This window comes from Phacochoerus africanus, chromosome 7, assembly GCF_016906955.1.
Source record: "Phacochoerus africanus isolate WHEZ1 chromosome 7, ROS_Pafr_v1, whole genome shotgun sequence".
NCBI classification, from domain to species: Eukaryota; Metazoa; Chordata; class Mammalia; order Artiodactyla; family Suidae; genus Phacochoerus; species Phacochoerus africanus.
The window spans coordinates 86,372,418-86,397,349 of NC_062550.1; the positions used below are offsets into that span (position 1 = coordinate 86,372,418).

Sequence of the window (24,932 nt, forward strand, 5' to 3'; positions counted from 1 at the left end):
ATGAAAAGTGGTATCAATATTATATACCATTAATTTAGAATTGTAGTTTTACTGTTTATTTACAAGTTTGGGAGATAAGGACAATACTGGCAGAAGTCATTTTCTTTTTGTTGCTTCTGTATTACAGTGAGTATCTAGATATATACATCTTTATATATATAATCACATATATATAGACCGCATTTATGATGATGTATATGTATATATGTGGGCAGAAATTCTAGAAAATTTTTGTGTACTAAATATCCACAATGAAACTCTATATATTTTATTGTGAGAGAGTACCAAGTTAAGAGAGTGTGAGTGATAATACTAAATACATATCCATTTTATTGCTATATTTTCTCTCTTCTAAAATGTATATTTTTGACATTTTAAACACCTCTGAAGTAAGGATGTGCTTTATATGTCAATAGTTTGTCATAATAAACTATTTGGAGAAATTTTTTCCATTGCTTAGTGATTTATAAAATACAGGTATATATTAATGTGAATGATGTCACATTTGATGAAATACAGTAAATCATCAATATGGTATATTAGTCTACGTTTTTAAAAATGTGCATGTATATATAATATATATATATATACACACATATACACACACACACACACACATATACCTGAAGAGACTATACCAAAATTGTGAAGTTGACTTTTCAGTCAAATATCAAAAGCAGAAGAAAAAAAGGCTTTAGTTATTCAATCATGACAATGCATCATGATTGAAATAATAGAAATCATGAGAGAAATCTCAGGCATCTAGGTATTCAAGTCTTCTGTCTCAGTTTTCAAATTTCCTCATCCCCAACTAAGAAAATATGTGAAGACTCAGGAAACATTTACGAAGAGAGTAAAAGCATCAGCTAAAATCTTGAACAGATTAGTATGCAGTTGTTTCTCTCTTTTTTAGTTGACTCTGTTATGGTATTCCACAAGCCAAACACATTTTAGGAAATGAGAACATCTTTGACAAACATCCACGTTAAACTTGACTTCTCTGAGTGGGCATCTAAAATAGTTCCAGGCCAAAGCGCCTCACTCCATCACTGGGTTCTCACCTACGTTTCAGGAGACCACTAAAGTCAAGTTCCCCTGCATCGTCTTGACCGTCTCCACTGTCATTGACAAAAGAGAAGCAAATCTTGGTTTAAGGCTGAGGCACATACAAAACAGTTTCCCCCAAACACTCTACGTATAACGTATATGCAATTTTGTACCAGCACACAAGTCATGGGACTGAATCAACACAAACGATTTCTTTTCACACAAGTGACATTTTACGTTTTGGAGTATGTACTTGTGGAAAAGTAAACCCCAGGAGCTTGTGTTACTCTGATTTCAGAAGACATTTTTTTGTGGATTGCATATATAAAACTGCTTGGATTTGTGTTAAACAGAGTAACACAAATGCACTTAAGCCAAGCAACACAAAGTACTTTGTTTTTGCAAGTTGGGGGCTCTAGAAACATACCTGTGTAAAAAGCAAAGGACTTTTGCTGATCTCTGTTATTCATGTCAGACAGAGATTGGCTTGGAGGACCAAGTGTACCATGTCAAATATATAAGTATAACACTTATATTCAAAGCAACCTCCTTGTGTGCATCAGAAGATGAATCGGATAACGTGATACCAACATAACATAAAAATGGAGCTAGTGCAGAGCTTTTAAAAAGATGCATTCCTTTCTCTTTTAAAGGGGAATAATTATAAGCTTTTCATTTTCTTGTTAATTTTTATACCTTTTAAAATGTATTTTCCAAAAATTTGTCCTAGAATTGTTGAGCCCTTTACTAGGAGTTTTTAAAAGTGCTTCCCTGTAGAGAAATGCATCTTAAATTAGGCATGCAGCCACCTTCATGATTTCATAGAAACTCTAAATAGAAGCTATGGAGCTGACATTTAAATGGCACTACGTATTTACTTACATGTTTAATTTTTTAAGGAAGATTTTGTTTTCTGCTCTTTACAAATGTTAGTTATGGTTTCTAAGAAAAGAGTCTGTGGGTTTAAAAACAATGTGTATAACACGTACGTTATAAGAATTGAACTCAATGTGTTTTCAAATTTTCTTTAACAGAAGGTATTTGGAGCATTCCTTTTGACATAAACACATTTCTATTCTCTTAAAGCACAACGCTTAGTACATAACATCTCCTTCTCTTAACATATACGTAGGATGGATGTAGTTTTTGACCTATGCATTTGCCAAGCATGGGGTGAAGAGAAGGTGAGAGAATTTGAAAGTTATGACTTAAAAATATAATTGATCAGGAAATACTAAATATCTTTTTAAAGTAATTATAATTTTTATTTATTCATAATTTAGAAGGGAACTGTGCCTTTTATGAATAGTCTAAATCATTGCTTTGCAATAGTTTGGGATGACTTTCCTTATCCAACAAAACTGTAGGTGGATTTAGTCTTAAGAACCAAATAAAAATTTGCTGTCATTAATGAATTTCTATTTCAGAAGAACTGAGTATAGGGAGTAAAATAATGGCAGGAAGAGTTGTATTTCTCAGAGACTAGAAAATTTTTTTTCATTTTTCTTCCTTGACCTTCTGATTTTTCTACCACGGTGGTTGCAAAATAAATCAAGCAAACATTTATATTTTGCCTTTCTACAGTGTTTTTTGATTTGTTTGTTTTTTAGGTTCACATCTGCAGCATATGAAGTTCCCAGGCTAGGGGTCCAGTCAGAGCCATAGCTGCCAGCCTACACCACAGTCACAGAATCTCTGGATCCAAGCCATGTCTGCAACCTACACCACAGCTCTCAGTGATGACAGATCCTTAACCCGCTGAGCAAGGCTAGGGATTGAACCCTCGTCCTCATGGATACTAGTCAGGTTTGTTATCGCTGAGCCATAGTGGATACACCCTATACAGTGTACTTTATTCTGGTGGACTCAGTAGTCTTTCATTAAGGAGAATTCGATATTTAAATAGTGCTAACTTCAGAAAGCAGCTACTTGGTTGTGGTTTTCTGGGCACATGGCTTGATAGCTCCATAAATGATTTCCAGATAAAATGCAATTAAGTTTTCTGACATTACTTAACTGATGCTATATGAGATGTACATTGTTCTGTATCTTTCCAGGCCATTTGGTAGAAAATAATGCAATAAGGAAGAAGCTGCATATAAATAGAAAGTGTGTCTTTAAACAGCAACGGTGAAGCCTGCAAAATGGGAGCTTCACTATGACAAGAATATTCTTACAAGTGATCAGTATAAACTTGATTTGGCATCAAACCTATGGCTCCTCTTGAACACTAACTTTTGAATATTTATGTTATTTATTTATTTATTTATGTTTGACTTCTGCGAAAAAGTTGATCGTATCTGGAATATAGAGGAGGAAGGGAAAACTGTGTTTTGAAAATCCTCCACTTGAATGTTATACAAAAGCTACCTCGATTCCCCTTTTGAAGTTACCTTCTCTTGAAAGCAGATCTGATGTCAATGTTTGGAGTAGTCCCAGTAGATTCTTGGAAAAGAAAGAAAACAATAAAATAAATACCCATTAAGAAGGCAGTTTTGTGGTCAGCTCCTTTCCAGGCTGTGAGGGTTCTTCAGATGGAGAGGGTGCCAGGTGAAGGCAGGATAGATGTCCTCCTGGACCACTGAGCTGCTGAGACATCACATCTCTTCTTCCCTCACATAGCATCAATGTAGGTGCTTTAGGCGTTACTGCATCTGGGTGTCAGGTTCCACCCGCCTGACCGTGAGAATCACCTCAGGAGCTTAAAAAGAGATCAGCTCCTAGATCTCCCTGCTGGAGATTTTGACTCATCAGATCAGGGATGGGCACCCAGAAATCAGCATTCTCAAAAAACCCCTCAGGTGATTCTTGGCTTCTGGCCAGATTGAAGAAGCAACGCTCAGGACCAAATTCCTGCTTAATTTGGAAATCTTGACAGCACCTCCACCTAGGGTCATCTAGCCTCTGCTTGATAGCTCTCGGATGGAAATCTCATGACCTTCAGTTGTGTCTCTATGGCTCTGATGGAAGGACTAGGGCTAATATGAAGACAAAATTCACCTCCTCATAATTTCTATCTTCTTACTTTAATTTGCCTAAACCCTTCTCAAGGACATGGAAAATGGCCTTGTCCTTCTTCTGGGTGACAGCCTTTCCTCTGCTTACAATGAGTCATAAATGCCTGACCTCCTTCACCTACACATTCCAGTTCAAAAGGGCGTCATTTCTGGATGCTGCATCCTCCTGGTTGCCCTATTCCATGAGGGATTCCAGAGGAGGTATGGTGCCCAGGGCCAAAGGCATCACTCTAAATGTGGAACAAGTAGCCTGCTGCAGAGAGTAGTACCACTTCCCAAACTGAGATCCTATAACATTTGTAATGCTCTGGGTTTTGTTTTGTTTTGTTTTTTTTAGGTTGTGGCTGTAGCATAAGGAAGTTCCCAGGCTTGGGGTTGAATCAGAACTGCAGATGCTGACCTATGCCACAGCCACAGCCACACCAGATTTGAGCCACATCTGCGACCTACCCTGCAGCTTGGGCAATGCCAGATCCTTAACTCACTGAGCAAGGCCGGGGATTGAACCCACATCCTCATGGACACTATATCAGGTTCTTAACATGCTGAGCCACAACGAGAACTCTTGTAATGCTCTGTTTTTAAATTATATCTGCTTAATCTTTTATAGCTACATCACACTTTGGATTCATCTTAAGCTGATTATCTTTGCTGCCAAGTCAGCTTTACCTTTGTAAACTTATCAAAGTGTTGCTTTTCCCTCAATCTATCATATATATTTTTAATTTATTCCTATTAAATTCACTCTTGGCAGTACACAGAACATACAGGCAAAGAACTTCCACATCTGACATTAGTCTTTATAAGAGAAATCCTCCCTTCTGCCTGGGTATCCTGACATCACTGTCTTATATGAACTTACCCCCAAACCTGAGCAGGAACAAGAGGACCCAACCAAACAGGTACACTCAGTAGCAACAACAACAACAAAATGACATTAGCCCTTATCTGGGAGATTGAAGGTATATAGATGGCATGGCCAAGAGATATTTAGCAATATACTCCCCCCAATTCTATTTTTAAATTGTCTCATAACAATTGAATTCAGCAGGCTTGCTGAGACTACCACAGTCAGAAACACAGTTTTAAAGGGAAATTTATTTTTATTTTTTGAAATTTATTTTAAAAATCTCATAGTAATCAGTGGCCTTATCTTCCTCTGTCCCCTCATAGCCCATTAAAAAAAGGTCACACTCTACAAGTCCCTCTTACCGTGTACTTCAAGATCGAATGAACAGCTGTCAAACTTATCCTTATAGGTGACTTCGCATCTGTAGTTTCCTGCATAGTTCTCTTTGGCCTTGATGATCTGCATCTCAAATGTGTACACCTGCAATGAAAAGCATCCGGACACATTTCAGCCCTACCTGGCTGGCAGAAAGAGGCCATCACATTGCAGTTCTTTCCCAAATTCCTCAGCATTGGCGTAAAGATGTGTCGGTATCTGAGGATTCCAGTGCAGTGTTCTCAGTATAGGAGGGGGTCAGTGCCATGCTCTGAAGCCACTGGGCACAGCAGGGCAACCACACTGAAGTACAAACACTAGGAGTAGTAACTCCATGGATTTTCTGGGACTGAAGTCTCTCAAAGCTGAACTGATTTACCTTGCTGTACCCCTGAAACTCACACAACTTTGTTAGTCAACTATACTCCAATACATTTTTAAGACTATATGTTGTCAACGTCCTAATAAAATTACATGCAAATTTTTATAAAGCTGAACCTTTGAAAATGACCTTTTACGCACACAAAGGAATGAGCTAGCTGAGCCCCTGCAGCAGGAGGTCAGGGTCATACCCGAGAATGCCTTTCAAAGGTTTCCTTCAGCTGGAGATGCTTCCCAGCTTTGCTGGCCAGGTCCATCCATTTCCCTTTGAACCATTTGACAGTGGGCTTTCTAAGAAGATCTTCAGCCTTGACTTTGGCTATAAAGGTGATATTTTCACCTAGGGAAAAAGTGCAAGTAATTCAGACTGTGGTTTGACAACTGTGGCTTGTTTTGCTCTTGCCTGGAAGGAGTTACAGAGGACAACACTGCATAGACTATGATGTTACTGGCACTACTGGAACTGAGCAATGAAACTGCCCTGACATTTTTTTTTATGAGTACCATAACTCTCAGGATATTCCAACTTCTGCTTTTGAGGCTTATGGAACAGAAAAAGAGCAATGGGGAAATCAGTGGAAATACATTTCATCTGGAATCCAAAGAAATGTTATATGGATAAGATAAAATATGCAGGCACACCTCATTTTATTGCACTTTTTTTATTGCACTTTTTTTTTAAGATGAATTGAAGGTTTGTGGCAACCCTGCATCAAGCACATCTATTTGTGTCATTTTTCCAACAGCATTTGCTCATTTCATGTTTCTGTGTCACATTTGGTAATTATTAAAATATTTCACACTTTTTCATTATTACTATATTTATTATGATGAGCTGTGATCAGTGATCTTTGATGTTGATATAAAAATATGATTCACTGAAGGTTTAGATGATGGCCAGGACTTTTTAGCAATAACATTTTTTTTCTTTTTTTTTTTTTCTTTTCATGGCCGCACTTGTGGCATATGGGAGTTCCTGGGCTAGCGGTTGAATTAGAGCAGCTGCAGGCCTATACCACAGCCACAGCAACACCAGATCTGAGCTGCATCTGTGACCTAGCCACAGCTTGTGGCAATGCCAGATCCTTAACCCACTGAGTAAAGCCAGGCGCTGAACCCACATCTTCATGGATATAGTCGGGTTCTTAACTAGCTGAACCACAACAGGAACTCCAATAAAGTATTTTTAATTAAGGTATGTACATTTTTGTGTGTATGTATGTCTTTTTAGGGCCACACCCACGGCATGTGGAGGTTCCCAGGCTAGGGATCGAATTAAGCTGCAGGTACCAGCCTAGACCACAGCCACAGCAATGCCAGATCCAAGCTGTGTCTGTGACCTACACCATAGCTTACAGCAATACCAGATCCTTAACCCACTAAGCAAAGCCAGGGATTTAACCCACATCCTCATGGATACTAGTCAGGGTCATTACCGCTGGCCACAGTGGGAACTCCTGTACATTTTTTTAAAAGACATAACATTATTGCATACTTAATAGTTTGCAATATAGTATAAATAAAACTTCATATACACTGGGACGCCAAAAAAATTGGGGGGCTTGCTTTATAGTCATAGTTGCTTTATTGTGGTGGTTTGGAACCAAATCCACAGTATCTCCAATGTATGCATGTGTATGGAAAAAATGAAATAAAAAAATGGGAAAACACACACCACATATGTATGGATTTGTTTCCATCCTTTTTATTAGGCAAATGATGGCAAGTTGGGAATTATAGGCATATGACTAAATATAATGGATCTTTTTGAAGAAAACTCTCCTGTTTGTATTGACTCATTAGACCCAAAGGACATCAAAATTCTAGCTTAGTGGCCAGCCTAGCATTTTGGTGTTTTCCAGAAACATGAGGGGAGTGAACATTTCCATTCACATGCAGTGTGCTTCTACACTCTTGATCTGAAAAAAAGTAATTTTAGAATGTAGTTAGCTAGTGTGTTCATTTGTGTGATATTTGGTGCGTGTCAAAGACTAGTTCTAATCACAATATATTCCTTATAAAAATTCATTTAGTTAAAATTCCTGAATCCCCGGGTCATTCTCTAGATTGCCAACCTGTTTATTTTCTTCATGGCACTTGAATTTGTGATGATCTGCTTGTTTGCTCCCGTCATTAAGACTATAAATTCTGAGTGCGCACATATTGTGCTCAGTGTTCAACAGGAGGTGTGTAATCAATACTTTTGGAAATAATATCTCCAAAGTTGAGCCATCTGTCTGACCAGCTTCCTCTGAGAAACTACATATTATGATCCAGTGTGTGCAGATTTATAATCATCTTACAGAATGAGGTGTGTGGTAATGACAGAAAACACTGGCTCAGAGCTTTAAGATATGCCAGGCACTGTTCAAAGTACTTCACAGGTAGTATTAGCCCTATTTTACAGATGAGGAAACTGGTTTGAACCCACCCTGGCCCCAGGGTCCAAGTACTTAAGTACTGTGAGCTACATGCTACTGAAAGGATAACTGTCACTCACTTTTTTTCAGATTAGAAAAGGCAGAATTTACTACATACAACAGAATATTACTTAGCCATGAAAAAGAATGAAGTACTGATTCTTGCCATAACATGGATAGACCTTGAAAACATGCTAAGTGAAAGAAGCCAGACACAAAAATCATACATTGTGTGATTCCATTTATATTAAATATCTAGCATAGGGAAATTCACAGAGACAAAGCAGATTAGTGGTTGCCAGGGGTTGGGGGAGGGAGAATGAGGGATAACTGCCTAATGGGATACAGGGTTTCTGTCTGGGGTGATGAAAATATTTTGAAACTTGGTTGTGCAATGTTGAGTGTACTAATGGCTACTGATCATTCACTTTTAAATGATTAATCTTATGTTATATGAATTTCATCTTCATTTTCTTTTTCTTTTTAGGGCTGGATCTGCGGCATATGGCATTCCTCAGGCCAGGAATCAAATTGGAGCTGCAGCTGAGGTCTATGCCACAGCCATGGCAACACTGGATCCAAGCCACATCTATGACCTACACCACAGCTGTGGCAACACGGGATCCTTAACCCACTGAGTGAGGCCAGGGATCAAGCCTGCATCCTCCTGGATACTAGTGTGATTCTTAACCCACTGAACCACAAGGGGAACGCCTCATCTTTATTTAAAAAAAAACCAAACAAGATTTACTGCTTGGCACTCACCAACTTTCACCTCTCCACTTTGAGGCTTCTCCACGAACAGGGTGGACAGCTGAGAGTTGGCATTCTGCTTGTCCTGTTCCTCCCCTGCAGGTGGTTCGCCAACAGACCATTCTAATGAGCAGAAGGGAGGAAAATCGTCATTTCAGGGCCAGGCTCTTCTTAGGCAGACTTACCTGGGTTTGTTGTTCTCATCAGCGCTGATGCTTCTCTTTGTCTAATAAACCTGGATAAATATAACATCACTCTTTCCTTCCACCTCCCCTATGGCCATCAGTAGAGGGAGAGGTTCCATTTGACAGGGATATTTCTTCCACGATGGGATCAAGGAATGCTTTCTAACTCCTAGAAATAGCAGAACTTTTCAGGAACGTTGTTACTCTTTCCTGGCAGCCAAGTATCTTTTGTTTCCCAATCGGCCTGTCCCCTAACTGATACATAATGGCGGGAAGGCTATGAGCAGTACTCACAGTATTTTTTTCAGGCGCCTGGCTGTAAGGCCATGTCTATGTAACAACAGAGTTGGAAAAGACTAAAGGGATAGGTCAGTTTCCCGGTCAAGTAGGAGAGAGAGGACAGCCAAGCCTGGCCTCATATTTCTAGATTCCTCACTATTATATGATTAGATAATTCTACTAGGGTTGAATAGATGTGGTCATAGCTTGATGATTAAATAATAGACCATGACCTGCAGACACACATTTCAATCTAGTAGCATCCTGAAAAGAAGGAAAACAAAAAACTAGAAAAATAGAAGGAAGAAGAAACACTTGAGTCTCTCCCATGAAGACAGACAAGCTGGAAATGAAGTTTCTTTTGCATTTTCTAGTTTGCACTCCAGGTGCTTAGGTGGTATTAATCAGCAGCCAATGCCAATGAGAAAGGTAGGAGAGAAAACTGTCTCCCAGAGCTGAATAAAGAGAAGTTCAATTTCAGCCACTTAATAACTGGAAAAAAAATGCATGGGTTGCCAATGCTCTACCTGTTAATGTTTCTTAAAAAGAAGAAAGTGTAGATTTAGTTATTTTAGTTCCCATGTTCAATCATACTTAGTATTTCTATCCATAGAAGACCATCATCTTCACAATGAAGTTAAGCAATGTAATCCCATGATTACACAATAAAAAAAAAATACCCAAGTGGATGTTAAAATTTTAGGTAGTGTGTATTTGTAGTATTTTTAGTAATAGTGAATAGTGGCCATTAATGTTTTGAATGTGAGGACAGGGTTTTTTTTTTAATTTCTATATCTACAAGTGTCTGCAAAAATGCCTGGTCTGTAGCAAGATCATAGCAGGCCCTCAACACAAATTTGTTGAATGAATAAATAACCTCACAGAATCGTGGCTACAATGGGATGCATTTGGAGGTGTCCTTTCAAGTGTATGAACATGTCTATAAAATATGAATTATTAGCTAATGTCAATACATCCTGAGAATGGCGAATTTAAGTCTCTTAATCTCTGTGTATTTGCCAAATGTTAAAAATATAATGATAATAAAACAAACCAACCTGTGGTATACATGACTAGATTCCTGAATTTGTGTGTGTGTGTGTGTGTGTATCATGCAAAATTAATTCTCAATACATTAGTTTTCTAGTCAGATGAATGTAATGAAAGATTGCTATGAAAGCTACAAACTGAATAAAACCAAGATTAGAATCAAATACAGCTTTAAGAAATGAGTTCATTAGTGGTGACTGTATTAGGATGGGGTCAGACGCCTTGCTTCAGGAATGTGCTCACCTGAATCTTTTCTTTCCAGGGCCCGACTACTCAAACCTGAAAGGAAAGCGTGATTGGATGATACAAGGGGGAGGGAGAAAATGAAGTGTTGACGTCAACCTTCTCAGATCCCCCTAATCCTGTCTCTTTTGATGATGGAGAGAAAAAAATCTAGAAGCTGGCTTGGATGGAAAATCCGTAGAGCTTCAACTATGAAAGCATCCATGAAAAGAATGTGTCTTACTTAAAAAAACAATAATAAAATAAATGAATCCAAATATCTAAGGAACAGGAGAAAAGAATATAGAGCTGGAAGTAAAAGACAAATATTTTTGCTTCCCAAATTTATACCCAAGAGTTACTACTCTTACTGATTTCACCCAAAGAGCCTCTTTTGAAAAAGTTTCTCATGTGAGGTCCTGCTGCATAGCCTGGGGAACTGTATCCAATCACTTGTGACAGAACATGATAGAAGATGATATGAGAAAATGAGTATATGACTGGGTCACTTTGCTGTACAGCAGAAATTGACAGAATATTGTATATCAACTATAATAAAAAATTTTAAGAAGCTTCTCGTGTTAAAAAACATTGCCATTAAAGTCAACATTTTCTCTCTCAGGCACCTGCAAGACCTGGGTCTTGCTCTGAGCACTGTCTCATCAAGATGCTCCTACCATTTTGTTATCTTTACCATCAATTAATAATAAAGTACAAAGTAGGGGAAAGGGTTGGAATCATCCTAACCTGGAGGCAGGGTACTAGGCGGGGAGGCTTCCTCTTCATCTGAAATAAGAAAGAGGAATGAAAAATCAAGGAGAAAAGGACTTCATCCCCAGCATCCTGAGAAAAGAGAAATCTGGAAAAGAAGAAGAGAAACTACACACAACACTTTCAAGTGATGCATAAACCTTAGAAGATGTGGCAGCTGAAAAATTATACTTGAGCATTCCAGGCAAAAGAGAAAAATAAATAAAAGGGTGAGAGAGTTGGGTAATCCCATCGAAAGTAGCTTTAAAAATGGTACTCTATGCAAACATTTTATGAGATTGGGGAAAAAAATCAATGCTAAAAATCTAACCTTGATGAAATAAGCGGTGGAGGTGGTATGCAAGTTCGTACTTTGTAGCTAAAGTCAAGGACAGCCTAGCTCATGTACCACATTCATTTGGACACAGACATAAAAGCATATATGTTTTTGTACTATTTGAGAACTCAATACCCCTCAGAAAACCTCATCATTAATTCCCCTTCTACATTTAGGACACAAAAGTCAACATTAGGAGTTCCCATCATGGCTCAGTGGTTAACGAACCAGACTAGCATCTATGGGAGTTTGATCCCTGGCCTCGCTCAGTGGGTTGATGATCTGGCATTGCCGTGGGCTGTGGTGTTCCTCGGATCCCCCGTTGCTGTGGCTGTGATGTAGGTCAGCAGCTGCAGCTCCAATTCGACCTGTAGCCTGGGAACCTCCATATGCTGCGGGTGTGGCCCTAAAAAAAGACAAAAGACAAAAAAAAGTCAACATTAAATCAGTTTGTCATACTTACTAAGTCAACCAATAATTATTGTAGGAATTTTATCTTTTTTTTCCCCAAAGTTATATTGGCATTGGGCAAAGCTGTATAATTTGAAAAATGCTTACCTGTAAACATCTGTAAAATTCAAAATATGCCTTGCAGTGTTTGTGCAAAGACACTGAATATTCCACTTTTCTAAAATGTGTGAATTTCAAAATGTCTTTACATTTTAGATGCTTAAATAGGTAATTGGTATTATCTGAACCTCTGCTTCTTTCTCAAAAAGCATGAAGACTAGTGTTAGTGTAAATAATAATAATCATTGCACTTAAAATACTAGAATAATTGTGGGTTTCAAAATGCAAATTTTAGTGACCACATAAAATAGGATACAGGAAACAAACACACATGACTGTTAATTCAAAAGTGCTTTCAGGGAAATCTATTCAATATTCTGTACTAACTGTATGGGAAAAGAATTTGAAAAGAACGGATATATGTATAACTGGTTCACTCTGATGCACACCTGAAACTAACACAACATTATCAGTCAACAGTACTCCAAGAAAAATTTTTTTCAAAGTGCTTTAAAAAAATTCCAATGCCTGGATCACTTGGCTGAGCAGCAGAAATTGGCACAACATTGCAAATCAACTACACTTTAATAAAAAAATTCTTGACAATAGCACAGGGATCTATACTCAGGATCTTCTAATAACCTATAATGGAAAAGAATCTAAAAAGAATGTATATGTATTTATATGTATAATCGAACCACTTTGCTGTACCCCTGAAACTAACACAACATTGTCAATCAACTATATTTCAATAGGATTAAAAAAAAGGTTAGGCTGAATAAAGTTAAGTGCTTCTGTTTTACTGTATTATTTGTGTGTTTACTGTAGGGTATCTCAGAACCTTCGGTATGCTCAGTGTTGGCACTGAGGGTGGAGATCAGAAATGATAGTTATTTACCATTTCCCGAACGTAGTTCACATTTGAATCCTTTTCTCCTGGAGTATCCACTAACTTTCAAAACATCATGCATTTTGGGGAAGTATAGGTATTTCTCAGCTCTCAGGGAAATTCTGTATTTCAGGAGATGGCTATATAATTAAAATTTTACATAACCAAAAATAAAATACCTTGCATTTTTTCTATATTATTTGCCACACATTTAACTTGGCATGTAGGACTGTATCCTTTATCCTATGCAAAGGCTTTTATTCACTAAAATATAAAGAATCTTGATCTAAAGTTCCATAAAAATTCTTGGAAATGAAGTTTTAAAACCCAAATCAATCCTAGAAAGGAGCTGCCTTTAGTGTACACAATCTAGAAACTAGAACAATTTTGAGTCAAATGAACGCTTCATTTTACACGTTTGGTGGTCACTTACCCACAGTGCCTGACAAATCTTTGAGTTAATTGTTTATGTGAAATGATTGGAAAGACTATTCATATATTTTCACAAAACTAAAATGAAAATAGGAGCAATTTTTAAGCAAAAATTCAGCGGGTGAGTAGTTTAAAAGTTCGCTAAGTTTCAAGACACTTTGTGGGATATGCACAACTATTTTAGACTACGAAGTCACCATGTACTAAGGCAGTGCTTCAAAGTATCATAAATATAATACTCTAGGAGTTCCCATCACAGCACAGCAGAAACAAATCCGAACAGTAACCATGAGGTTGCGGTTTGATCCCCAGTCTCGCTCAGTGGGTTAAGGATCCAGCATTGCCATGAGCTGTGGTGTAGGTTGCAGACACGGCTCAGATCTCTGGTTGCGGTGGCTGTAGCGTGGCCCAGAGGCTACAGCTCTGACTTGACCCCTAGCCTGGGAACCTCCATATGCCGTGAGTGAGGCCCTAAAAAGCAAATTATATACATATTACTCTAGACAATCCGACATTACCTCCAAACAGCCATTACTTCTCAATGGGCAATATATGCATTATTGTACATATGTCTTCGAATTCACTGAAGTGTTAGAAAATACAGTTGATAAGGGACAATATTTACTGTTTCCCTTCTTTTGAAAGTAGCTTTGGTCTTGTCATCCCTTTAGATTGGGAAACGTAGTTAGGATGTTGGGTTCTGACCTGAAATTCTTGAAAATTTGTGTGGTTGAATTTGGTTGAGTTGGATGAGAATGAAAGATTTAATCATTCTTATTCACCAGGGAAAAACAGGTTCTACTGCTAGAAGGGAAACTGAGTATCCAAATCCTTCTGGTTGTGCCTAATCCATCATCACATATATAAAGCCATGGCATCATTCGAGGGACATTCTCAAACAAAACAAAAAATGCAGTATGTAAGTTACATTGTTTTATACTTAAAAGTGACCGCAATTTAAACATTCGCTTTTGGCACTTTAGAATACAGCCTACATGACACCACAGACTGAAAGCCACAGAGCTGTCTTCCCTAGCTACGTAGGAGGGGAATTAATCAAAGTAGGAATTTAGGTGTCTTTAAGTCATGGGAAAATAGCATTTGTAAAATCATAAAAATAATTCTTTCAGCACTGAAGTTCCCAGAGACGAATGCCTGGAAAGTGGAGAAAGAACTTGGTCTTGGTCTCATATTACAAGACTGGAATTTGGGGGGAGGGGGTCCACATGAATGAAATCTGGAATGTGAGGGAGAAAACTCCAGATATGGTAGAATATATCCATTCTTAAAAATTCTCCAGGCTGTCTTGAGTACAAAATAATGTTTACCTATGGTTGATTTAAATTGTCTTCTGAAATTCATTCTTAAAATTATCCTTAGTTGGGACAATTGTGGAGATTTTAGAATAAAAGCATATAAAATTAAAATGTCCTGTCAGCAAACCTCAGTTAAATACAGATACAATACCTTGTTTGATTTAGACGAATTTAGGAATTCCTAAAGGAGGGTAATCAGTTGTGGTAAATGTTGGCATACGTTACCAAAATAACAACAGCAACAACAATCACCACATATGGAAGGCAATAAAGACCAACTTCTAACATTAACGCATCATGTTTTGAGGCACTGATGAATTTGTCTTATTTTCTGAATGAGAAGACATGTCTTGTGCATTGATTCTTCTGAAATCAGGATTCATCTTACCATAAATAAAGGTTTATTTAATGAGTTTCTACTCCCCCATCTATAAAATCAATGTTGCATATTATAATGGTTGTGTTTTAAAATTGAGATGTGATATTAATTTTTAATAAAGTTTATTACAAAGAAATCATGCAGTTAGACTCCTAAAGTACAGAGACATTTTTGTAGATGGTTGATTATCTGATACCTAAAGATAAAATGACACGAAAATGTTTTAGCATGATGTAAGAAGTACCAAGATAATGTTATGGCCGTTGTAAAGGGACCTAAATGAAGAAAAAAAAAATTAATCATTCTTTTAATTTAAAAAAATCATATTACTTAAGAGAAATTTGCTGGAACTTCTGCTGACTCACTTCCTCACCTGACAACCACATTCATGCCAAAAGAAAGACTCTTCATTTCAAGTTACGAGATCATTAATATGCACAAGGTTCATCCGTGCTAGTTTGTGGTAACGATAATGACCATGCCTGGGAAAAGAAAGTTTTTACTTCCATAGTAGCAATTACCAAAGGCAGTTATTTTTCTGGAAGAAAGAAAGAGGCAGTCACTATCTCAACCGAGCTTACAAAAACAAAACAAAACAAATGAACAAACAAACAAACAATAGACTACACAATGATAAGGTACTGGTGGTGGTTCTGCTCTCTAAAGCTCCCTAAGTCACTAAAGTCAGCTCTAGGGGTGCAGGACCCAGTGCCCAGACCAGAACCTGGTACATAGTCAACATTCAGTGAATCCTTGAGACTAATAAATGAATGTGAGACTAGAAGGCCGATCTTTGGTCTCACTGAGAATATGGAAAATATCTGTACTTCCCTTCCCGTTGATTTGTTACCTGTGGTTATTCTGGAAGAATTATAAACTATGCAGCATTTTTTTTTTTTTTACAAGGACATTACCTCCCAGGATGATCACTCTGAAAGGGATTTGCATATCTAAATTCTGATGTTGTTTGGTTAAACCCATTTCTTTATCGTCATCCCTAGTGCCTCAATTCTAAGACACAGTGAGCGGCATTAAAGAACAGGATACATGGATGGACGCAAACAAGCAAACAAACAAATAATAAACCCCTTCCTGAGAAATCAGCTATTTATCAGAGACTCTCAATGAGTGTAAAAAGTTGGCAAATCTAACCACAAATACTGCTTATAAGATTAATATCATGTATAGCACAGGGATATCTACTCAATATGCTGTAATAAATTATATGGGAAAAGAATCTGAAAAAGAATGGATATATGTATAACTGATTCACTTTTGCTGTACACCTGAAACTAACACAACATTGTGAGTCAGCTACAGTCCAATAAAAATTTTTTTAAGGGTTAGTATAAGAAACAAGCAACATTCTGCAGATACAAAAATTTTTTTCTGAGCATTTCTAGGCTGTTGCAAAATGATTCTGGTAACCTGCGAAAGATATTAAGATTGCATTGCTATGAATGATGTTCTTAATAATGAGAGTCTTAGAACTATTATTTGAATATACCTCAACTAATTAGGGCACTAACTAAAGTCCTAAAAATGCTCTGTATGCAGGCATGACTATTTTCAATAGCTTTAAGTGAACTGATTTTGTATCATCCATCTGTCCTAAGGAGGCGCACACATAATACACGGCACTGGTGTCCCACTTCAAAACTTACTGACTAAAAGTATGCATAGGAGATTCATCCTCCTGCCCAGCAACTGGAAGTAAAACTCTATCTAGAAAGCAATGAGATCCTACTATGTATCACAGGGAGCAATGTCCAGTGTCTTGGGATAGACCATGATGGAAAGATAATATAAGAAAGGGAGTGTGTGTGTGTGAGTGTGAGTGTGTGTGTGTGTGTGTGTGTGTGTGTGTTATATGACTGGGTCACTTTGATGTTCAGCAGAAATTGGCACAATGCTATAAATCAACTATATTCTAATTAAAAATTTTAAAAACATCTATCTAGATTACCACTCTGCAAGATGGACAGCTAAGCCAGCAGGGAAATTCAATTGTTCGTTCGTTCTATGGGTGTTTATTAAGAGATTGCCATAGGAGGCTCTCTGCCAGATGCTGGAAGAAATGAGCTGAGGGGCCCAAAGACGTGTTAAGACACGATGCCTGAACATCACAAAGTTTACCACCTGTTAGGAAAAGGGGTGAACCACTAATATGTGATTCAGTGGAGAAAAGAGTGATTTAATGACAGAGGCAAACAGTTCAAGAGAAATTAAGAGGAAGAAGGGGAAGGGAAAGGGAATTAGGATGGTCAGGAGAAAGATACACAAAAGAGTGACACTTGAACTGAATGGTTACAAAAACAATTAGATGGACTGGGGATTGGGGGAGGATAAAGGACAGGGATTCTAGTATAAACTGGAGGAAAAATCTGCTGCACCTGTCAATCTTGTTCACGCTCATGCAAGACTTCTTCAGCCAAGGCTATACATATAGCAATGACTACTGTGTCCACTTTTCACACACGCATTTTCTTTGAAATTTTCCTGTCCTTGATGAAAGTAAGTAATCGTTGAAAATGACTGTGTATTTAAAAATAACTTCTGCCTTCGTTATTTAGGGATGTCACTTTCTATCCTAGACTGATCTGCTCCCTAGGCATGTAGAACAAATACATACATGGCAGTTTATATACCTGGGCATGTGACTGCACAGGACTTGACTTTTGCAAATGTCAGAATAAAAGTTCTACTAATCTCAGGATGCCCTTCTTGGTCATTTGGCCTTGCTCTTTCATTATATTGTATTCTGCACAAAGAAAACAGATTTTGTGGACGGTAGACTGGTTGATGGGTTGCCTGAGTGATTTTAACTTACAGAAAGGCGTTTTCTCCTTTAAGTATACAAATATAATGTGACTTTTCTGATTAAGGGTCAGGCACAGGCTTTGTTTAAATTTTGACAGCTTGCCTCCTGGGATTACATCATCTACTCTGTTGGTTGAGCCATACACCTGGTCTAAGCACCTTTCCAAATTTGGAAACAGAGGTGTATGCCATCATCCCTGTCTAGTGTTACAATGACTTCAGCCAGGATGTCCAAACCTCCTTGAACCCATCTCATGGAAGGAGTTCTAGGAGTTTGTGCTGTCTGCATTCCATAAGCAAATAACCTTCAGATTTTGGCTCCTGTGCCCAGGATCAGCATTCATGTTTACTATCCATGGGAGCCACTGAAGGTCAAGGACAAAGTGAGTGTACTACCTTATGTGTTCATATATAAGAGCTGTAAGTTCAAGTTAACTGAAGAAAAATGGTTCAATATACTGAAAGAAATAAAAAGAGAAGTATTTTGCTAACATTTGGCGTGGAAATAATATCATAGGAATGACTTAATGATGTATGACATGGTAAAAACAAAAAGATACTTGACATGCTTTTGAGTGGTATCAAGAAAAAAAAGTCTTATTATAGTCAGGAAATAATGGGTTATTCCAGAATCTAAACTCTCTTATACATTGCACAAGTAAAAGATGAACTTTTTAAAGGATGATACAAACATACAAAGCAAAACTGTCACGTCTACCTTTGTGAAAACTTTCTTCTATAGAAGACTAATGCTCCTTGACTTAAGACAAATGGTGAGTAATGACGACTTTCCCCATGGGGAGAGAAAGGAATTAGGATTTCATGGATCCACAGCAGGATGTAATAAAGATTATTCACTTTCTAAAGGAGGACTATCTCTATATAAAGTGAAAATAGAATAATATTATAGGAATAAGTTTCCAATTCAATAAGGAGGAACATAATGTTCGCTTAATGTGGTATTGTCCCTCTATATAAATCACTATACAAATCTGCATGATCACACAGTGTTTCCAAATGAGATGCTAGTTTTCAAATAACTAGTGAAACCTGAAACAGTTTACACAGTTATGTGAAAACTTTCCATTTTTTTTAAAATTTGGCTAATCAAGATAATTTTCCAAATTGGTGTAAACCCAAGACGACCAGACACCTCTTTTCTTTCACATGCACATGGAAACTTGGAAACTACCAGTTAATCTGCTGGCACGTCAACAAGTGCTCGTGATCTTTTTTTAAATCACGGTTGCTTTTCTTTTAAAAATGTGTGTAATGAAAACGGATCAAAGCACTTCGTCATTATGCTGAAAGGATTGTGCAGATAAGATGCAAAGGAAGAACTTTAAACCACACTGATGAAAGATAATGCAGAGAAAATCTGTGGGGCCGCCACGGCTGTCATCCCTGAGCTCCTTCTGCTTCTAACTCTGCTGAATTCCCTCCCTCTCCCTCCCTCCAACTCACCTTTTGCTGGTGCAGTTCCGGGCTTCTTCTCTTTACTCGGTTCTGTGTGGAAAGTACAAGCACATTTTTAAAAGTAGCTTAAAGAAAGCATTTTATTGTGGGATGAAAATAGGGTAAAGAGGGGAGAGAAGAAATTAATGACAGCAGGATAGATCATAAATGATGCTACATACTCATTTATTATGCGATATATGAATTATGAATTTGGGGATTATAATATAGAGTCGTATTAAACAATAAAAACTGTTAAGAAATCTGATTATGTTGGGGAAAAGTGTACATAAAACATGCAATACCGATTTTGTTAAAATAGCTTAGCTGGGACCCTGTTGTCACACAGTGGTGTGGAGTTAGAGTATAAAATGTGGGTCACTTCACTTTAGACCCCCATCAGCAACAGCCTTTTTAACAAAGTTTGACCCCTGTAATGGTTCCAATGGTTTGGACTTCTGGATAATATCACAGTGAGGAGCGAGGGTATAAGATCTGCAATTGTACAGCAGTTTCAAAGAAAATATTTTGGCACACACATTAATCTCAGTTGAGTTGAATGGTGATAAATACAACATCAGTATTTTATCAGTTACGACCCTTTGGTTTTCATGTCTCTCTGTTTAGAACCATATTCGCTTACATACCTGCAAGTGATATTGGACTTGCATATGTAAGAAAAGAACTGTTTCAACCAGGAATCTTTCTTTTTTTTTTTTTTTGATTGATGAACAGAGATCTGAATCTCAGTTAACTCATCCAATAAATTCTATGGGGCCTCCGTGGCTGTCATCCCCGAGCTCCTTCTGCTTCTAACTCTGCTGAATTCCCTCCCTTACCCTCCCTCCAACTCACCTTTTGCTGGTGTAGTTCCGGCCTCCCCTTTTGCTGGTGCAGTTCCGGCCTCCTTCTCTTTACTTGGTTCTGTGTGGAAAGTACAAGCACATTTTTTGTTGTTGTTGTTGTTTTGTTTTTGTCTTTTGTCCTTTTTAGGGCCGCACTCGCAGCATATGGAGGTTCCCAGGCTAGGGGTCCAACCAGAGCTACAGCTGCCGGCCTACACCACAGCCGCAGCAATGCCAGATCCGAGCTGCATCTGCGACCTACACCACAGCTCACAGCAATGCGGGATCCTTAACCCACTGAGCAAGGGCAGGGATCGAACCCGCAACCTCATGGTTCCTAGTCGGATTCGTTAACCACTGTGCCACGACGGGAACTCCTCTTTTCACATTTTTTAAAGTATCTTAAAGAAGGCATTTTATTGTGGGATGAAAATTGGGTAAAGAGGGGAGAGAAGAAATTAATGACAGCAGGATAGATCATAAATGATGCTACATACTCATTTATTATGTGATATATGAATTATGAATTTGGGGATTATAATATAGAGTCATATTAAACTTAATAAAAACTGTTAAGAAATCTGATCATGTTGGGGAAAAGTGTACATAAAACATGCAATACCGATTTTGTTAAAATAGCTTAGCTGGGACCCTGTTGTCACACAGTGGTGTGGAGTTAGAGTATAAAATGTGGGTCACTTCACTTTAGACCCCCATCAGCAACAGCCTTTTTAACAAAGTTTGACCCCTGTAATGGTTCCAATGGTTTGGACTTCTAGATAATATCACAGTGAGGAGCGAGGGTATAAGATCTGCAATTGTACAGCAGTTTCAAAGAAAATACTTTGGCACACACATTAATCTTCTCAGTTGAGTTGAATGGTGATAAATACAACACAAGAGCAGTAACATCAGATTTTATCAGTTACGACCCTTTGGTTTTCATGTCTCTCTGTTTAGAACCATATTCGCTTACATACCTGCAAGTGATATTGGACTTGCATGTGTAAGAAAAGAATTGTTTCAACCAGGAATCTTTCTTTTTTTTTTTTTTTTTGATTGATGAACAGAGATCTGAATCTCAGTTAACTCATCGAATAAATTCTATGGGGCCTCCGTGGCTGTCATCCCCGAGCTCCTTCTGCTTCTAACTCTGCTGAATTCCCTCCCTTGCCCTCCCTCCAATTCACCTTTTGCTGGTGTAGTTCCGGCCTCCCCTTTTGCTGGTGCAGTTCCGGCCTCCTTCTCTTTACTTGGTTCTGTGTGGAAAGTACAAGCACATTTTTAAAAGTAGCTTAAAGAAAGCATTTTACTGTGTGATGAGCAACAGGGTAGAGAGGGGATAGAAGAAATTAATGACAGCAAGACAGATTATAAATGATGCCACATGTTCATTTATTACCCTATACATGAATTATCAATTTGGGAATTACAGAGTCACATTAAAATTTTAATAAAAGCAGTTAATAAAGCTGGATCGCATTGGGGAAAAGGATGCAAAAAAACATGCAGCACAGATTTTGTTAAAATAGCTTGGCTATGCTGAGACCACGTTGGAATGCTAACATGGAATGAGTATAAAATGTGGGGCCTCATTTTAGACCCCAACCAGGGACAGATTTTTAAGAAAGTTTGACCTAGGTAATAGTTTCAAAAGTTTGGAGTTCTGGATGATATTAAAGAGTCAGGGTATAATGTCTACAATTCCAGCAGTTTCCAGAAAATATTTTGATACACATACTAATCTTCTCAGTTGAGTTGATTGGCAAGAAATGTAACACAAGAGCAATAACGTCAGATTTTGTCAGTGGAGACCTCCTGGTTTGCCTCTCTCCCTGTTTAGAATCCATATTAGTTGACACACCTGCAAATAGTGTCTGACTTGTGGTGAATGTAAGAGAAGAATTATTTCAACCATGAATTCTTTTTGTTTTCATTGATGAAGAGACATCTGAGTCGTAGTTAATGAATAAGGACAATGTGAGCAGAGTTTGGGAGAAGACTTGTTTTAGGAACGGAAGGTCAGGATTGTATAATGAATATGAAACATGGCACAACACGGGAAGCTTTATAGTGGCCCAGTGACAGCTGCTGATCTAACGAACAGAAGGAAAAGTTAGGTCTGTAACTGGCCGCAGGTTCCCAATGTACTCAGGGCTGGCAAAAAGACATCTCTGTATGGAAGAAGGAACCAGACCAAAGAAGACATTCCTAAGAAGAGTGTCGCACATCCACGTGGGTTGAAAGAAAACGAACCTTGAGCTTGCCCTTGTTTGAACTCGTATGAAATACTGAGCCTGCTTCATTTATTTCAACACAGAGCAGTACCCTTCTATACAATATAAGGATTTGAAGTGCGTGAATCTAGGGACAAAGGGGACTCCTATGTGCAGTTAAATTTCTTACACTGCCCTCCTGAAAATAATCTCTAGAACAGACTGCTTCATGTTCCCTTATAAATTTCTGTGCAAAAATATCACCAGCAACTGCAGCCTTATTTCTGGCTTTCGCTTAGGCTGGATTGGTCTACAGGGACCTCCTTGGCTTCATACTACAGAGTCCGTTCAAATAACCTGCACATAAAATCACATACTGCCCAGTAAGGTTCTCACAGGACTGTCTGATGTTTCCATACAGTGTTTGCATCTTACCTAATTATTCTCTGGGCTATATTTTATATTTTATTTTCTACTTGGCTGTAAGCAACCTGATACAGGGAAATTTTTTCTCCTTAAGAGTTTCTCTACCACATTTGGTATGGTACCTTTGCTGGGTAGCTATCAATCAGTATCTGGTGGGTAGCTCTGTATCCTTCTGAAGGGTTAGGACAGAGTTGTACGTGTGCTAAAGAGCATGTGGCGAGTTCTTGATTGGCTGCCAGTTTTCTCATTCTGCTTGAGGAGGAGAAGTGATAAGAGAGAGCACTTTGGGGTCTTCACGGGACAATGCACATACTTTTGGTTGCCTTCACCCTGGTGGCCCTGTGGCTGGGCAAATGGTTCTGGGGATTCCACTTGGGTTTGCCATTCTTCCAATCCTGTCCTTTTCCTTAGATGTATGCGGGTATAGAAGCAGGGTATCTAAGAACACAATCACCTACTGTGTTACTGGACATCACCTCTACCTGCCAAGGAGTTCAGTGGGACTCTTTATTGCTTATTTTTTTGTTGCCGCCTGTTGGACAACAGGGTACAAAGGACTGGAGAACTTGTCTGATGCTGAGCCTCAGAGGCCTGGAAATTCCCCGAGGAGTTTCTGGAGGTGCTCGTTGGTGACACAGTTCAAGTAAGGAAAGGGCCACTCATCCTCCTCCAGGACTGGGGTAGGATCACCCCACTGTCACAAGGAAGATGTGGGCTTTGTTTACCTTTACCTACGTGTGAAAAAGCGCTGTTAACCCTTCAGCCTCCACATGGGTGTAACTTCAAAGATTTGGCATAACTTGGCATAACTTCAAAGATTTTATAAGCATATGACATGCCATCCAAACCAGATCAACCTAAGGAAGTTATATAAGCACAATGTATTATTGTTGTTATAAACCTGTGACAACTGCAGTTAATCAGCTTCTCCATGGATGTTGGGTTAAAGCTCACAGCTTCAGTGGAGACCAAGTCATGCTGCTTGGTTGGATATTCTGCATGTGCAGCCCAAACACATAAGGCCATGTCTTTACTTACCTCCTGGGAGTGGAGCTGGGGCTGGGGCTGGGGCTGGGGCTGGGGCCGGTACTTCATTTTCTAGAAATGGAAAGAGTAATAGACACATGAGTCTCACTTATCCTGAGAAAAGCTCCTTTCCCCAGCCCCAGGCTGTGCTCACCGCCAGGCAGCCCTCTTCCCTGCACTGGCAAGCGCAGGGGCACAGGAAAAGCCTCAACCCAAGACACACACCTTTCGGTGTCTGATGCGAGGCAGGGATCTAGAGGTGGTCTGAAGATAAGTAGATTTCCTGAGGGGTACGCTGTCGTGATGGACAGAGCATGGCTAAAATGGGGATCTGGACATTTTCCCACTTAGTTATCCCCTCAGGCAGCAGGCCGGGCATTTCATGGCACTGAACTTGTTTCTCTCTCTCTGGAAAATGGGCACACCACCACCTACCTCATGTGCAGAGTATTGCTATGGGGATGAAATGAGACACAGTGTGTGTCAAGCATGTCCGTTAGAGCCTAAGATGCTCCGTAGATGAGACACCGCTTTCCCCAAGAGACACCATCTGCCCTCATGGGATGTGCTTTCGGAATGATGGAAAGACCCGTGTCCTCTGGCTTTGCAAAGGCAAAGCGCTTTTATTACAAGGCAAACCACTGTTCCCTGGGAAACAGCATCAACTGCCTTCACAGTCACCGTCATATCGGGAAGTGCATATGCCTGGAGTAGATTTCCACCTACACGTATCCAAAAGTTTCAGAGCCCTGGTTTTAAGGTTTTATACCTGGCTTTGGATATCCAGAATTATAGAGCAATCTGGCAGTGAAATGCGTTTTAAAATGTTATTCCTATTAAAGAATATACTATGTCCAAGTAGATAAAGGCATATTCTATGACCAGTGGCATGGAATTTCCCCTGCTAAATCCCCAGGGGTACCTAGAATAGGGAATTAGTGATGGTTAACCA

At 38.7% G+C, this 24,932-nt stretch overlaps 1 protein-coding gene across 1 annotated transcript in view; it reads right to left on the reverse strand.

The window, feature by feature from the left end:
• MYBPC1 (myosin binding protein C1) overlaps positions 1-24,020 on the reverse strand; it is a gene marked incomplete at its 5' end in the record, with an annotated part of 73,550 nt that extends 49,530 nt beyond the window's left edge. Inside the window, 11 exons of the mRNA XM_047785796.1 lie at positions 1,062-1,118; positions 3,441-3,492; positions 5,277-5,394; positions 5,862-6,010; positions 8,856-8,966; positions 10,601-10,636; positions 11,327-11,365; positions 19,477-19,518; positions 20,323-20,391; positions 21,503-21,571; positions 23,993-24,020. Coding sequence (XP_047641752.1) covers positions 1,062-1,118; positions 3,441-3,492; positions 5,277-5,394; positions 5,862-6,010; positions 8,856-8,966; positions 10,601-10,636; positions 11,327-11,365; positions 19,477-19,518; positions 20,323-20,391; positions 21,503-21,571; positions 23,993-24,020 — 770 coding nt within the window. The remainder of the gene's footprint in view (positions 1-1,061; positions 1,119-3,440; positions 3,493-5,276; positions 5,395-5,861; positions 6,011-8,855; positions 8,967-10,600; positions 10,637-11,326; positions 11,366-19,476; positions 19,519-20,322; positions 20,392-21,502; positions 21,572-23,992) is intronic.
• Positions 24,021-24,932: the final 912 nt, after the last annotated feature.